The sequence below is a fragment of the Balearica regulorum genome, chromosome 6 (genome assembly GCF_011004875.1).
Source record: "Balearica regulorum gibbericeps isolate bBalReg1 chromosome 6, bBalReg1.pri, whole genome shotgun sequence".
Lineage (NCBI taxonomy): Eukaryota > Metazoa > Chordata > Aves > Gruiformes > Gruidae > Balearica > Balearica regulorum.
Genome location: NC_046189.1, coordinates 31,530,062 through 31,545,424, shown reverse-complemented (window position 1 = coordinate 31,545,424; position 15,363 = coordinate 31,530,062). Strand labels below are relative to the sequence as shown.

At 45.8% G+C, this 15,363-nt stretch overlaps 1 protein-coding gene across 7 annotated transcripts in view; it reads right to left on the bottom strand.

Moving 5' to 3' along the window:
* KALRN (kalirin RhoGEF kinase) overlaps positions 1-15,064 on the bottom strand; it is a 515,104-nt gene extending 500,040 nt beyond the window's left edge. For 3 of the 7 annotated variants that reach the window (XM_075757095.1, XM_075757087.1, XM_075757084.1), the window contains exon 1: positions 14,721-15,063. In XM_075757095.1, coding sequence (XP_075613210.1) covers positions 14,721-14,793 — 73 coding nt within the window. In that variant the 5' untranslated portion in view covers positions 14,794-15,063. Of the gene's footprint in view, positions 1-14,720 lie in introns of all 7 variants that reach the window. The other 4 variants (XM_075757086.1, XM_075757085.1, XM_075757089.1 and 1 more) reach the window with 3 other exon arrangements.
* Positions 15,065-15,363: the final 299 nt, after the last annotated feature.

Genomic DNA, 15,363 nt, shown 5'->3' with positions numbered 1-15,363 from the left:
ACTTCAAAAAAGTGCAGTTTTAATATCTAAGTGCCTCTTAGGGGCTCAAATGGATGGGTGCCAACAACAGAGCCATCAGCACCTACTCATCCATGGAGGCTTTTTATCTAAAAAAAACCCATTTATCAGCAGAGTCCCAGCAGGACTACAGCATGATAAACACCACCATGACAAGTCCTAAACTTCCAAAATAACACATTCATTTATTTATCCATGTGTAAAAATGTGACTCTGAAACAAAGAGCCTTCTTGAACATCAATACCTAATCCAAAGCAATCCGTTACAGCTTTCCCATTTGTTTCTGGATTAAGAATAAACTCAAGTTACTTCAACACAATAGAAATATTGTGTGGAATTACACAATAGAAATATTGAGACAGTTTCAAGAGACTGAATACAAGATTTATATTCACTCCTACATGCTGAATGCCTCCTACAAGGAGGTACAAACCCAGGCCGGTGCCCGCCAAAGTCCCACTGTAAAGCTCTTGCACCACTGATGTTAAGAAAAGCTGTGCAAGGATGTGTCCAGACAAGGCATCAGGGACTGATGCTGCAACAGCCCGTGGCTTTCTGGATCAAGGTTGTTCAGGTTCCATTTGCTGTAGCTGAGAGGTGTGGGTGTTTGTAACTGGTGTTTTAAGGTCTTACGTAGTGCCTATATCCGTAACTCGATAGCAAAGTTAAGGATGAAACTTATGTAAACTCCTGCATAAACTATTTGGTCATGGAGGATTTTTAAATAAATTTTTTACAGATAGTCAAAATAAAAAAAAAATAATGTAATAATGTTTCATAAAAGATGACAGCCCCAGGTCCAGACTCCCACTCCTTGAAGGGAAACAGGACAGCCAAGAAACTGCAATATGACAAGCATAGTTTTACTTTCCCCCAGTAAAAGATCTGCAACTCTCCACTATCAACACAGGACAAGCAGGTTTGAGGATGGAGAGAATAATTCGTTGCTGTCTGATACAGAAAGCAGATGGGATTGCAATGGCAAAACAGCAAAGAGTGACGCTCCTGTGGGTTCAGGCTGTGACAGCACAACATGTGGGCGCCCAAGATCAGTTCAAATCAGGTCATAAAATCCAATTCTTCAAAATAACCTTTTAAAAATAGATTGTTACAGTTGGCTTCCTCCGAAACCTAACTGCTTCAGGCTGCTGCCCGAGCCACCGTTTGCAGGGTGTCTGCACACCAAAAGGAAAAGTAATGACTAGGGAGGTTTTAATTCAGTTCCTGGAACAGCTCTCAGGGAAAATACATACATAGATTGGAAGAACAAAAAGGGAGCCAGGAGAGAAGATCCCTTCAGAAGTCATTAGCTGCAGCTGTTAACATAGCTGCATGTTAGATTTAAAAAAAAAAAAAAAAAAAAAAAAAAAAAGAGCTTAGTCCTGCTTTCTTTGCTTGTGCAGTTTGCATGCCTAGTAGTTAGGCACCCTAAATCTGCCCTCCGCACTATCCTATTAGTTTCAAGATTTTCAGTTTAATATGTATAAAGTTTCTATCTTGTCGATTTGACATTCAGCTACGTTGTGTGCAAGCACAGGTCACTGTGCACCCCAAGGGCGGGACAAGAGGAAAAGGAGTGACAGATGCTCCCCACAGCACACTCTCATTCTGTTCAACAAGACAGAGGCCCATTTGGATTGGGGGCATCTAGAAAACAGAGCCAGGGAGTAGGTTTGCTCCTTCTCGAATCTTCCAGGTATACATAAGCCAAAAGAAGCCTTTGCTGGAGAGCTGTGACCAGCAAAACGTAGGGACTGTACTCTGGACTGGGGAGCAGTGGAGAGGCGGTGGCACTGGGGAGAGAGTTCCCACACCAATCTCTGCAGTCCACAAACTTGTGTCCACTGCCTGTGCTATATCTCCACAGCTTCTGTCTCTAAAGAAAAGAAATACAAAGATAACTTCCAAAGAGGAAGCTTTCCTTCGTCTATATATTCCCATGGGAAGATGCAACATGACTTTCTATTTCTTGTCAGCGTGAAAATTACTCTTTGGGGTAGCGCTTAATTACAAGTCTTTGCAGTTCTCTCATTGACATGTTAGCTGGGGAACATTACTGGTAAATATAAATGTGCAATCAATTCAGTGCTCTTCAGAAGGCCATGGGTGTTTATACTGCCCTGGACAACGCCACGTTAAGCAAACAACCCCATTTGGAATAGCGACACACAGGTTTTACATTTGCTAGATATATTCCAAGAGGAAAAAGTATGAGGAAAAATGAGACCAAGAAAAGGAAATCATATACTATGGTTATAGCTCCGTTAAACTCTGCTGTATGGAACCAGTCAGGAGGTACCTTCCCATGCCCCGAGTAACTAACGTGCCCACGGGAGACATCCGCAGCATAAACTTCATGGCAGAGCAGTTGGCTCTGCAGTCAAAGGGAATCTGGCACTCGTAAAAGACAACAAAAGCAGGATCAGAGCTGTAAACGGCTCCTGACAGCATTCCCTTCGTGAAGAGATCTCTCTGAAATATGGAATATATTAGCAAACCTGGGCTGGAAAGCAAAGCATTTTTAGGTAGGTGGAACTTTTTAATAGCATGTCATTAAATCTCTCTTACATTTAGCATTTAATAGATGTAACTTTCACAGCAGCACGCTCATTACAAAAAAAGGCACAAGGGACCCTACCAAATCGAGAGCAGGATGGATCCAGAGCCCAAGTGCCTTGTTTTGTCAGCATTCAGGTACCACGGTGATGAGCAAAATCATCTGGATGTCTTAACACATTAAATTAGAAATATCCTTACTCTGCTACCAGTCCTCTTTGGCCCCATCCCCATATGCGTCTGTCAGCTGAACATGGGCCAAAATTTCCGTCTGTGTAAATTACTGGAGCTCCTCTGCTGTCACTGGCATTGGGCCATTTTTTATACCAGATGTGGCTCTGACCTACGTATATTTAAAAATAGGGTCAGTGTAATAAAAGTCTTAAGACCGTTTGACTGGTTGGTATGGACATAGGCAAGGTGTGTTAATCCCATTTCCAGGACTAAGGCCAAGACGTACAACCTGTCTGAAGTAGGTCACCTGCATCCATATATAGGTACCCATATCGAGTGGTTTAAGAAGAGCCGAGTGTTTGCACATCTCTCTGATTTCACCTGTCACTTCAGTCATGACTTTTGGCAATCCAACAGTAGAAAGGGATTGGTGTGCTTTTCCTGGCCCATGCATTGCCAACAGAAGAAAAAGCCATGCAGCGCTTTGTCAGGGTTTGCTCCACCACCAGGACATGGGTTTTTTCAAGAACACGTGCACAAAGTCCATACAACCTCAAGAAAAAACACTTACTACAGCTTTGTGCCTGATTATCCCCTTTTTATAGATGGGCTTGATGAGAATTCCCTATTCTATGCAAAGACTGTGACTATTTAAGTGTTCTGAAATGCTGTACTAACTCTGTGTATTATTTCTAATTACGATTATCTCCATTAATACTGCACAGCAAGGGATGCTGAGGATGGCTGAGCCAAGCAGAGCAATTATTGCTCATCCTGCACATCTCAAGCACTGCTTGACTTCTGAGGTGGACGCTGTAGAAACCTGTCTTTTGACTGCCAGAGTGAGAACCTACCAGCCATTGGTTTTGAACTATTACACGTGAGCAATGTACGGCTCCCCGGCACAAACATCACAACAGACCTGAAGCTGCATCAAACACTGAAATCAATCCCAATCACAGCAACCAGGTCCAAGCTGCCAGTTACACCTTACTGCACAACTCGTCAATGAAGACAAGCAGGGTTTTTTTCTCTTTAAAAAAAAAAAAAAATAATCTTTTCCCATGAGAAGGGTTTACATGCTTGGAAGTGTCATTTTTACAATCTTGCATTGCCATGCAGATCAGTTTTAATTGATCTGAACTCATCTAACCAACAGGGTTTTCCCTCTGTTCAGTTTTAGCACCAGAGATGTTTTAAATTGAGACAGTGTTAACAACTTTCTCCTGGCCTCAGATAGTTCAAGACCATCTCATTAGGAATTTGATAAATAACCTGAAGCAGCAGACAGATGACAGACTAACAGAATCTGTAATAGATAGCTGACCTATTTAACACCCCAGCTAACTTTCAAGCAGGATTGAGTTGAATAGGAGCAAGCTGTTAACGGGAGATTTGCACACCATAGATCTAAGTCCTCGAAGCACACAGGATCATTACTATTTACCCGGTAGGCCTGACTTGCTCCTTCGGACTAAATTTATCTGAATGCTTCAGACTGACTCTATTAGCATCACTCCTGAACTCTCCACCTCAGCACAGAAAAGCAGAGCAGGAAAGTTAAATTGCTGTGAACACAGTGGCAGTTAGATCCAAGAAGGCTGCCTCTTCATGACATATTTCTGTGAACAAGAAGCATTAAACGTGAAGCAGAACACCCAAGGATTTTGGCTGCGTGTCTTCGCTTCATAGGGAAATGCCTTCTCTCTGCAGCATCAAAGCAAGACAGGCATTTGGTGCAGTCACTGTTAAAAGACTGCAGGGTGATAATAATGGTCTTCGATGGTGAGGGGCAGCTCCTAGAAAACCTTCCTATTTTTCCTGTGCTTTGCATACCTCCTATGGCTGCCTTCCCCATTCTGAGCATGGTACATGCATAGGCTTTGCCTGTTCCCTCCTTTCACCAAAGTCTGCCATTTTTTTCTCTAACGTGTCAGAAAACCTACCTTTGGCTTTCCATCCCAAAAGCTACAGCTCCAATCAAAGCTCTTACTGTCTCATTTCTGTGATTTCCCTTGGCTTCTGACCTTCCCCACACTGACATCACCCACTTCCCTTCCACGGAGGATGCAGGCATGCAGGCTGGATTTCGCCTCTCAGCCGAGTGCCCTCCAGATCTGAAGTGCTCTGCTAGGTAACTTTGTTGCATTCTTCCATGGGCTTCTTAGGTTTCCCTACAGTTTTATCATTTCTTCCCTATTTTTCTGTTTGTTCTCAGCCATTCCCTCTGCTCCACACCAAGATCTAGACTCTGCAAGTCCTCTGGCTGTCCTTCAGATGCATCTAAAAGCAAAGCCAAAGACAAGTCTTTGGTTAAATGAATTGAGAGTCCACTTGACAGCTTTTGTATCAAAGCACTCGGTGGCAGGGATCATCTTCTTGTTCAGTGTTCACGCAGCATCTGCTTCAGAAGAAACTAATCAGTGACTGAGACAATAATACAAATAATAAACTCTGGTAGAGAACCATGGTAACTTAATGACAATATTGTAGGTCTTACAGGAGGATATTGGAAGCTTTATTGCATCCACTCGCAGTCCTTTGAATGGTCTCTGGCACCTTTAGCTTCAAAAGCTATGCAGACTGACAGACAGAGCACTTGAAGGGCCTGCTGAAACCAAAGGCAACTTGCTGAAACTTTTCATCTGGAGTTTCCACTAAACTTGTCCCATGGGAAAAGACAGTAGTAAACAGTGGAAAAGAAACACAGTCCAGACATTTCCACAGAAAGTAAATCTGCTTCCACAGAGTACTGCATATTTCTTGCTAGCTATTATTTTTAACCTCTTGCAGATTTATTTTTACTGCAATTTAAACGTATCTGTTATATGCCATAACATTATTATTATGAGAGACACTAAAATAGCAAAGTATTCTAGGCACTTGATACCATTTTACGAAACAGGGAATTAAAGCCAGTCATGATTGCAGATCACTGCAGCAGCCACTGATACACGAGCCTCTTTCACCCTTACTTCTTACACCTCCTCTGTGGACAGAGGGAATCAGAACAAAAACTGTGGAATTACTCCCAAAGTTGTGGTGTGCTTTCTCTTGCTGTTTAACTAAGGGGAAGCAAAAAAGGAATTCAAATGCATCCAATGGGATGAACTTCTGCCTGCTGCTACCAGGCTGTGGGCACAGCCTTGGGCTCACAGCCCACAGCCACCTAAGCCACCAGCTAAGCCTACACATCTCATACCCAAAACTACCTGGGATTGACACATACCTTAGAATCATGGAATGCTTTGGGTTGGAAGGGACCTTTAAAGGCCATCTAGTCCAAGCCCCCTGCCATGGGCAGGGACATCTTCAACTAGATCAGGTTACTCAGAGCCCCGTCCAGCCTGACCTTGAACATTTCCAGGGATGGGACATCTACCACCTCTCTGGGCAACCCGTTCACAGTGTTTCAGTTGCCTCATCGTAAAAAAATTGTTCCTTGTATCTAGTTTGAATCTACCCTGTTTTAGTTTTAAACCATTACCTCTTGTCCCATCGCTACAGGCCCTGCTAAAAAGTTTGTCCCCATCTTTTTTATAAGCCCCCTTCGCATACTTGAAGGCTGCTACAAGGTCTCCCCGGAGCCTTCTCTTCTCCAGGCCGAACAACCCCAACTCTCTCAGCCTTTCCTCATAGGAGAGGTACTCCAGCCCTCTGATCATCTTCATGGCCCTCCTTTGGACTCACTCCAACAGCTCCATGTCCTTCTTATATTGGGGACCCCAGAACTGGTTGCAGTACTCCAGGTGGGGTCTCACAAGAGCGGAGTAGAGGGGCAGAATCCCCACCCTCAACTTGCTGGCCACACTGGTTTTGATGCAGCCCAGGATACGGTTGGCTTTCTGGGCTGCAAACGCACATTGCCAGCTCATGTTGAGCTTCTCATCCACCAACACCCCCAAGTCGTCCTCCTCAGGGCTGCTCAAAATCCGTTCTCCGCCCAGCCTGTAGTTGTGATTGGGATTGCCCCAACCCATGTGCAGGACCTTGCACTTGGCCTTGTTGAACTACATAAGGTTCACACAGGCCCACCTCTCAAGCCTGTCAAGGTCCCTCTGAATGGCATCCCTAATGAATAAATTCTGTCTTCATTTATCAGCTTAGCTTTTCAGTGCTTCAGCACTGATGGACGTCTATTTGTGTCAAGACAAACTATGGTAGAGTATAACTTTCCACTCCTGAAAAGCACTGCTGCAAAGCTCTTTGTGTTCAGCTTGGATGCTGTTTGGCACAACAGTTTGACATTCACTTACAAGACTGGTGAAAAATATGCACTGCTAATTTTCCTAAGTGCCATGCCAACGTCTCTGGGGGCCATGTGTTTGCCTACCTTCCCATACAGTAATATGATTTGCTCCCAGCTAATAAAGTGGACTTCACATCAGCTAAGGAAAGACTTTAGTTACAGTATTGCCGCCTTCATTGTTGAATAATATATTCACAGCAAAGAGCTAAAGTTGATAACATCTTTAAATGACTTCTTTTTTCCCGCCTAACGTGGGGGATACAAGCCGATAATCCCTGCAGATCTCCTTTTTCTCCCCCATTGCCCCCGTGGTTTATCATGTCCAATTAGCCATCTGCCATGCCTGCACTGCCATACAAAGGAAGCCCGCTCTCCTCCACCGCAGCCCATCAGCAGGGCTATTGTCCCAGCTGACAAACAAGAATCAGACACTATTGTTTCCAGCTGATGATGCTGCTCCCAGTGTAGGCTGCCAGTTGCCATTAAAGCAGCGGGAGCACCAGGGTACACACTCCAGGAGTCAGGAACCATGCCAGCAGCACTGATATTACCAGGGAACCTTTACAAAGCTCTTTTCACTATATATATTCATTCTAATTTCAGGTAAGAAACCAACCTAGGCCAACTATCACTCTTCATATCCCCGCTGCACCAGAGCATGCCTGACCTACTGCCTTTGCTGTTTTACCAAGCACTCACCTTGCAAAGAACAGAGCAACATCTTGGAGTCAAATCTTTCCTTGTATTTTTTTTTATTTTAAAGGTAAAGCATGTCTTCTGCCACTTCAGCACAGCTTATTACACACACACAGATGAAAAAAAGAGTTTAAAAAACATGAAAACTTCACTAAGTCTACATGGGTACCAATTATGTGACAAGGTTAATTTAATTTCACTCACAAACAACACACACTCACCCTTTTTCCCAAGGCCACTTCACTAACAGAAATGACCAGAGCAGCTGGTCTGCCAGTCACCGAGATGTTAAATTGAAGATCATTTCCTCTTATTATTCTCAGCAAAGCATGATTTGACCTTATGCTAAAAACTACAGTCTGCCTAATTATGGTAGTTTTGTACCATCAGTGAAACTGAAATGCTGGTTCATATAATTAAGGGTACCAAAAAAAGAAGTTTCATTTTTAGTTTTAAAGGCAATTTGTTGCCTTGCAGTGAGAGTGTGGCAAGTTACGCCTATGTACCTATATGTTCTCAGTCATTATATTGTGTAATTCAGAAGAAACAGAAAACTCTCCTAGATTTTAGTAACAAAGCCACACATGTTGATAAGGGAGAAAGAACCCCAATAAACCGCAATTTATTCTAGGCACTAGTTAATGAAAATGAGCAAACAAAATGAATATTTATATTTAAAAGGAGAAACAGAATTATCTCCTAAGCCCTTGATTAGGAAACAGAAATTATTTAAACTTCAATAAATGTTTTACATGGTATTTCACACTCCAGCACTGAACATACATAATTTTAATATACGACTTTGAATCTTCACGGAATAGTTCAAAGTAAAATAAATGAAAAGCAACTGAAACTAATGTTATTCCACAGTAATCACATACATAACGACTTTCGCAATGACTTAGAATAGTGGAAAGTCTTTGCCCTGGATTGAAATACTGGGCTCACTCTGAACCAAATCTGAAATACAACATGAAAACTTAAATATTTTGCTGGAATTTAGAGTATTCTTAGCACGAAATGCTCTAAATCCCATTTCAACACACTGCAGTCCACATATTGCACAGGTGACTGACTCGAACCTGGGTTTATGATTGCCATTGAGGTGCCTAGGCCAAGTTCTGTTTTCAGTTACATCCATGAAAACTCCCAAACAATTTCTCTGAAGTCCTCTGGATCTGCGTACCAGTAACACAACCTGTCCCAGAACTGAGTAGAAAAAAACTAATTCAAAATGACTTCTTTCTTTTACAGCCCTCCACGCTTTAGGCTTCTCCATTCAGACAATCATATTTTACTTCTCTTTTCGTATCCAGCTTTCTTTTGCAACACGTATATTGTAATATTCGCTGTTATTGTTGCCAGATTCACTAGGCAAAATTCCCCAAGCGGCAGAGTCCCTTCAGTTAAACACAGGGTGCGTGTGCCATGCAAGGCTGTAAAACAGGAGTTGTTTATCCAAAGAAATATTAAAAGCAGGATACCAGTCCAAATCAAACAAAAGCACAAATACCTCTAAGTTGTTTCATGACTTAAACTTTAAGTTCCAGCCATAAAATGCATAGCGCTATGGGTTTATAAGGCCTAATACTCCGTAAGCATTTTCTTTGATATAACTATGAAGTACTTAAAATACCACTGGGTACTGTACAGTACATGTCGCCATGGAGCCATAAAGCTGCTATACATCAATAATCAACCTTCCTAGGGACCATAAGGTCACAGCAGCTGAATCAACAGAATACTTCATCCCCAACCTTCAAGAGGCCCAGAGCACCTGTCCGGCCGGAGGACTCCCCAGCGGGCTCTTAACATGAGGGTGTGCTTGGAAATCAAACTCAAAAAACCCCCACCAAACCCATCAAAGTTGCTCCCATTTTTAAACCCTCATGTTTCCCAGCAGGTTGTTATTATTATGAGACTTGATAAAATACACTATTGGAGGCAGGTGTTGAAAACACACTATTGGAAGCAGGTGTTGGGAAACAGTGATAATTATATTTGCCTGGCCAAGTTTGATGCTCACTTGTATCCTTGTAGCTCATCATCCCAAGACATGCATAGCCATCTAACACATGCAAAATGGTCTACACAAGCACTAGGAGGGTTGTACAGGGCTCCTGTTTGATGACTTTGGGATAGCACTTTTCTTTCTTCAGAGTTTCAGCCCCTAAACAACAGGTTTTGCCCCCATCAGTAACTTCTGCAGGTGCCGTATCAAGCCTTATTGCATCGCCTGTGCTCTAAGCCTATGTTCCCTATTGCACCCTGCCCTGGCAATGAAGGATTGTGAACTTCAGTATATACCAGCTCTGAACAGAAGCTGGGTGTGAAAGGCCTCTTCCTCTGGAAGTAATTCTGTTCAGCATTAATTGAATTAATATCAAATAGAATAAATATCTTCCTACTGGCCTATAACACAATGCAGTCTCGCCCAGAAGAAACACATTGTAAATGACTATCAGATGTCACCCTTGTTGCCCTGCATGTACTTCTGAGTGAGAAGGAAGGAAGAAGTACAGGAAAGAAACGCTTTCCTGAACATAAATCACCAATTTAAATTGTTCCCCTCTAGGATCAGATAAAAAGAGATTCTTCCCTTTGTCACAAGGCCCCACAAATCAGCAGATTCTGCCCCATTTCTGAGCAGCGCCTGCAGGACGAGAGGGGGGAAGAGGACAGGCATTCCCATCAAGACCTTTTGGTCCACCTATGTGTCCTTTGCCATGTCAATGTGTCAGTTCCCAGACTAGCAGAGCTTCCTCCAAGAGTCCTGAGGAAGAGGAGATGGGACAACAGCAGGGCAGAGCTACCTGGCAATAAAGGCTTGGGAGGATCTGCGTCCCCACATGTAGCGAGATAACTGTCCTCCTCCCCCACGTCAATCACATGAAAAAACACCTACATTAAACAATAAGGAAAGAAAGGAACAAAACTCATATTCCTGAAGGGGTCAGAGGTCAAAGCCTCCAGAGAGTGGTACAGATTTTAATTAATAGCATCACCCTAAAGAACACAGGAGCTTTCCAAGTGGTAGGCACAACTGGACAGTCTTTTCTACAACAGAGCCTCCTTTATCAGGACACATTACCAGGCCAGGCCTTAAAAAATCTCAAGGTGAGGAAGCCAGGCGTCACATGAACGCCTCACCCCCAGTGACAACTCAACTGAATCAATTTATCTGCTCTACGAGGAGACACTTGATTCCATCAACCTCGAGGAGCACTTCTCTGTAGCCATCATTTCAAGCACATCTATTGATCAAACAGCCTGGCCACTGCCAATCATTTTAAAGTTATTTAGTAATGGAGCTGCCAGTCACTCATGCACAAATGAACAATGCTGGAAGTATAACCGGCTGGTGGAGAGCAGAAAGCAAACAGCATAATTCATCGCAGTCAAAGGACATGGAACAATATCAATTTTCAGCTCACTCACAGGAAGTATCCATGACAAAGTTAGCATCTTCGTATCAGACATAATCAATGTTATACTTAAGTGCCAGAAAAATAAATTAGAAAAGAAAACTGTACCTGCTAGTGGATAAGAAATATTGATGATTACCCTTGCCAGTAATTGGTAGTTTGCTAAATTGTTCTGTCACTGACCTCTATAAAAATTTAAAATTTTGGTAAAAGAATTCCTTATATGTTTCACCTCTGTTTCCAAAACACACTGCAGAAATTCCTGCAGCTTAGGCACAAAGGTAAAGTTTTCCCTCTTTGTCTGTATCCAAGGGATATCCGTCATTTGTATGATTTACAAAGTGACTGACTTTATGTTTGAAACAACAAGTATTTGGATTCAGTTCCATGCAATATGAAAGTCTCGGTACACATTTAATATAGACCATTGAGAATTCCAGAGAACTTGCTCATATTTTATCTGTCACCAAAACAGACATAAGAAACTTAATAAGGCATACCTAGGCAAAGATTTGGTTTCTTACTCAAACAGAAGCGATAGATGTCATGCAGAAATTACTGCCTCAATTCAGCAGCCAGTGTTATCCCAGAAATCAGAGCTGGAGACTGCAATAGTCATTTCTGCCCTTAAAGTCCTTCTGCCTGTTAATTTTTATCCCAATTACATGGGAGTGATTCTCTAAAAGACGACTGAATTACTCTCTGCATATATCTGATTGTAAAAATTAGAATAGTCCCTACCCTGCCAGTCTCTGGGTAAGGCTTAACAGACTGCCAGCTTCAACCACACAGGTGTTAAATCCACCCTTTTCTTAAAAGTCACTCCTAGTTCTCAGTGTAAGTATCAGAACAGAGCCTCCTTTATTACCTTGTGTTAATTCCTTCAGTTTTGCTTTCCAGGTGCAGCTCGGAGAGCTGCCATCTCAGTTGTCATCGCTGATAAGGGACTGCGACCTCCCAGTGTTTGGGTGCTGCTGGGTGAGGCGCTCTGTGCACGGCGCCATTCCCAGCATCAGCCTCCTCTGCTGGTACCAGGGAGCAGCCTATCGATCCTCCCGGCTCAGTGCAAAGCCCAGCTGGTTGCTAAAAGCCTCTGAGTGAGATATTAGTTGTTTGGACTCTATTTTTTTCACCGAGAATAATGAGTTCATGCTTTTCCATGCAGTAGCTATGAACTCGGGAAGAGTTTAGGCAGTTTAGTGTACGCTTGTGCTATTGGAGTAGCTAATCTTTAAACCACATAGATTCATTTTTTATTTGATGTGAACGTACAAGGGCACGTAAGCCACAACAGTTATGCTTTACAAATCCAGAATACAAGTCAGGACAGAAGGAATAAAAGAAAAAAGCTAACATCAAGGGGAAAAGGATGCTAAGTCAATGCAGGTCTCTGCAGCTATTACAAATCAGACCCTATGTCACAGTCCTTACTCAGGCAAGATTGCCATTGACAGCTGAAAAGAGGAGCGGGAGAGTCAGCTGTGTCCTGTCTACAGCCGTTCTCCTAAGCCCAACATCGGCTGTTCTCTCTGCCATCCATTAAAACCAACTTCAGACAGGCACAACAGCAGTGCACGCACCCCAGAACTGAACAGCGCACAAACGATGCAGGAAGCCAACAGCGCGATTTCACGAGTCGTGCCTGCTCTCGTACTTTTTCCCCGTTTCTTAGTGATGTTCCCCAGCCATTGTAACACCTGACAATCAAAATGAATTACTAATAGGTTGTGGGATTTTTTTCCATGTCATCTTTTTGGACACATGATGCTACATAATGGTGCAGAAACAAGAATTTTGCCATGTCCTTCAATGAAGCTTAAGGTAGATGAGAACCCCATCAGGGACGGCCTATGCATACATCGCTTCAGTGCAAGGATGTGGCTTGGACATCCCTTCCAGGCCCAGGTTCCTGTGATTTTGCTTCCTCAGGAAGCAGAAATGTTAGGAGACTTTCTGAAATCTCCAGGTTAAATGTATAAGGCAGGTGACAAGTGGATCTACAGGTGAAATTACAGGTGAAGGAGGCAGATTAGGAGAAACGTCTAGTCACATGGCACTCTGTGCTTTCTCTTCATTTAGGAATGCCTTTTTCATATAAGCTAGACAGACTTGGCTCTCTCCAAATTCAATTCTGCTAACATGCTTATGTTAGGAAGGCAGTGTCACAGAGAAATGATTCAGCTTTGGGTGAAGGAGGGGAGAGAGAGAAAAGGTGGGGGAACCTTAAGTAACAGGTGCCTTTTAAAAGGAAAATTGGTGGGTCATTTTTCTTTTTTTAAACAAATCTGTCATTGTTGAGACTTAAGCAATTAGCTTGTAACCAGGCAGGCTGTCAACAGGCAAACATCCTATGGCTTATGGATCACAAGATACACGCAGCCAGACCTTATTATAGTTACCCTCCAGATCAAAGGGTTTTCACATAAATGGGGTGCAGTCTACCATAGCAGGGAGGTGCTGCAGGCCTTCGGGATTTTACTTCTTTAAACTTTTGGTGATTACATAATTGTTTTTTGTAACTGGAGCTCAAAGCACTGTGTGTAGCTAATGAGCAGGTAGAAGGAGGAAAACAGCCGAAAAGCAAAGTCTTGACAAACAGCTGTGGCAAGAAGTGTCAGTCCTAGCCTAAAAGGGTCAATCCCCTTATGAAACAAGCATTTAATCTTTTACAATTTTTAATTAAAAATCTACCAAGAAGCCTATAATACTTTCTTAAGATTTTGTTGGGGGGGGGGGGGGGGTGTGAAGGGGAAAGGCAGACCACAAGTTGATTCAGTTGAGATGCTGATCCTGTGCAAAGCCACGTTTCAGAGCCGAGGGCTCCCACACAAACACCACTTCACAAACGGGTGGTGCAGCAGAGACCCCAGCACGTACCCATTGCCCAGCGAATTTAATTAACCACTGCATCGTTAGCGAAGGCCCCACACCATGCTCTGCTGTAGCCCAACTACACTTCTGCTCCACTTCAGCATCTTCTGAAACAGGAGAGCGAAATACACGGCTCTCGCCCAGCCCTGAGATACTTTGCGAACCCGTCCCCGCGGGGTCAGCATCCCCGGCCGGCAGCGGGGCTGCGGGCGAGCGCTGCCCGGGACGCCGCTGCCCTCACTGCCTACCCGAGAGCGGCAGGGGTAGCGCCCGGGCGGAGCGGGGCTGGCAGGGCAGACAGCCGGCTCCGCTGCCAAATACCGGCCAGTACCCCCGGCGGCCGCAGCCTCCCGGGGCGGGGGCTCGCGGGGCCCAGCCGGCGCAGCCTCCCGCGGCGGCGGCAGCGCGGCGGCTCTCCCCGAGCATCCCCGCGGGGCTTTTGTGCCTGTCCGGGGCGGGGGCCCGGCCGGTCCCCTCCCGAGGCGGGCGGCGGCGGGAGCGCAGCCCCGCGGTAGCATCCTCCCGGGGGCGGGAGGAGGGACCGGGGCACGGACGAGCCGAGGGGCTGCGGCGGACAAAGCGAGGAGACAGGCGGGGACCCCCTCCGTTCTACTCCTCTTCCCTCCCCGCGGCTCCGCTGCCGGCGGTGCCCGCGCCGCCGCCAGCCCCGCATCCCGCGGCGGAGGCAGGGCCCGGCGCTGCCCCTGCCCCTTCCCCGCGGCTCCCCTACCTGTTCGGAAGAAAGCATCCACCTCGGAGTCGGGGACAGCGCCTTCCTCCGCCGCCCCTTCGGCGGGATTCATGGCTGGGGGAGAGGCGGCGGCGAGCGCGGCGGCTGGTAATATCCAGTGAGTTAGGGAGGAGGAGAGCCGAGAGAGAGAGAAAGAGGGAGGGAGAAGAGGAGGGAGGGATGGAGGCGCGTTTAGCAGCGAGCCCAGCCGAGCGCCGCCCGGATCATCCCTTCCGCGGTGCCTGCGGGGCGGCTGCCCCGGGGCTGGGTTGGGCTGCGCTGCCCCCGGGCTGCGCTGAGCTGCGCTGTGCGGCGCGGCCCGGGGCGGGGTGCCGAGCCCCGCCGCCGCCGGCCCCCTCCCCTCCACCCGCTATTGTTCCGACCTGCTCCGCTCCCCCCCGCCGCCGCTGCCCCTCACCGCGCTGACAACCCGGCCCGGCCCCCGGCGGCCGCCCCCGCCGCTTCCCTACCGGCACTTCCTGAGCCAGGCCGGGGAGGCTGCGGCGCCCCCCGCTGCCGGGGCAGCCCCTCCGCGGGGCGCGGCCGCTCCGCGCAGCAGCGCGGCGGGGGTCCAGCTGCTGCCGGCGGGGCGGGCTGGGCACAGGTGCGGGCATGGGCAGCCCAGCGGGAGGTGGATTTTTTT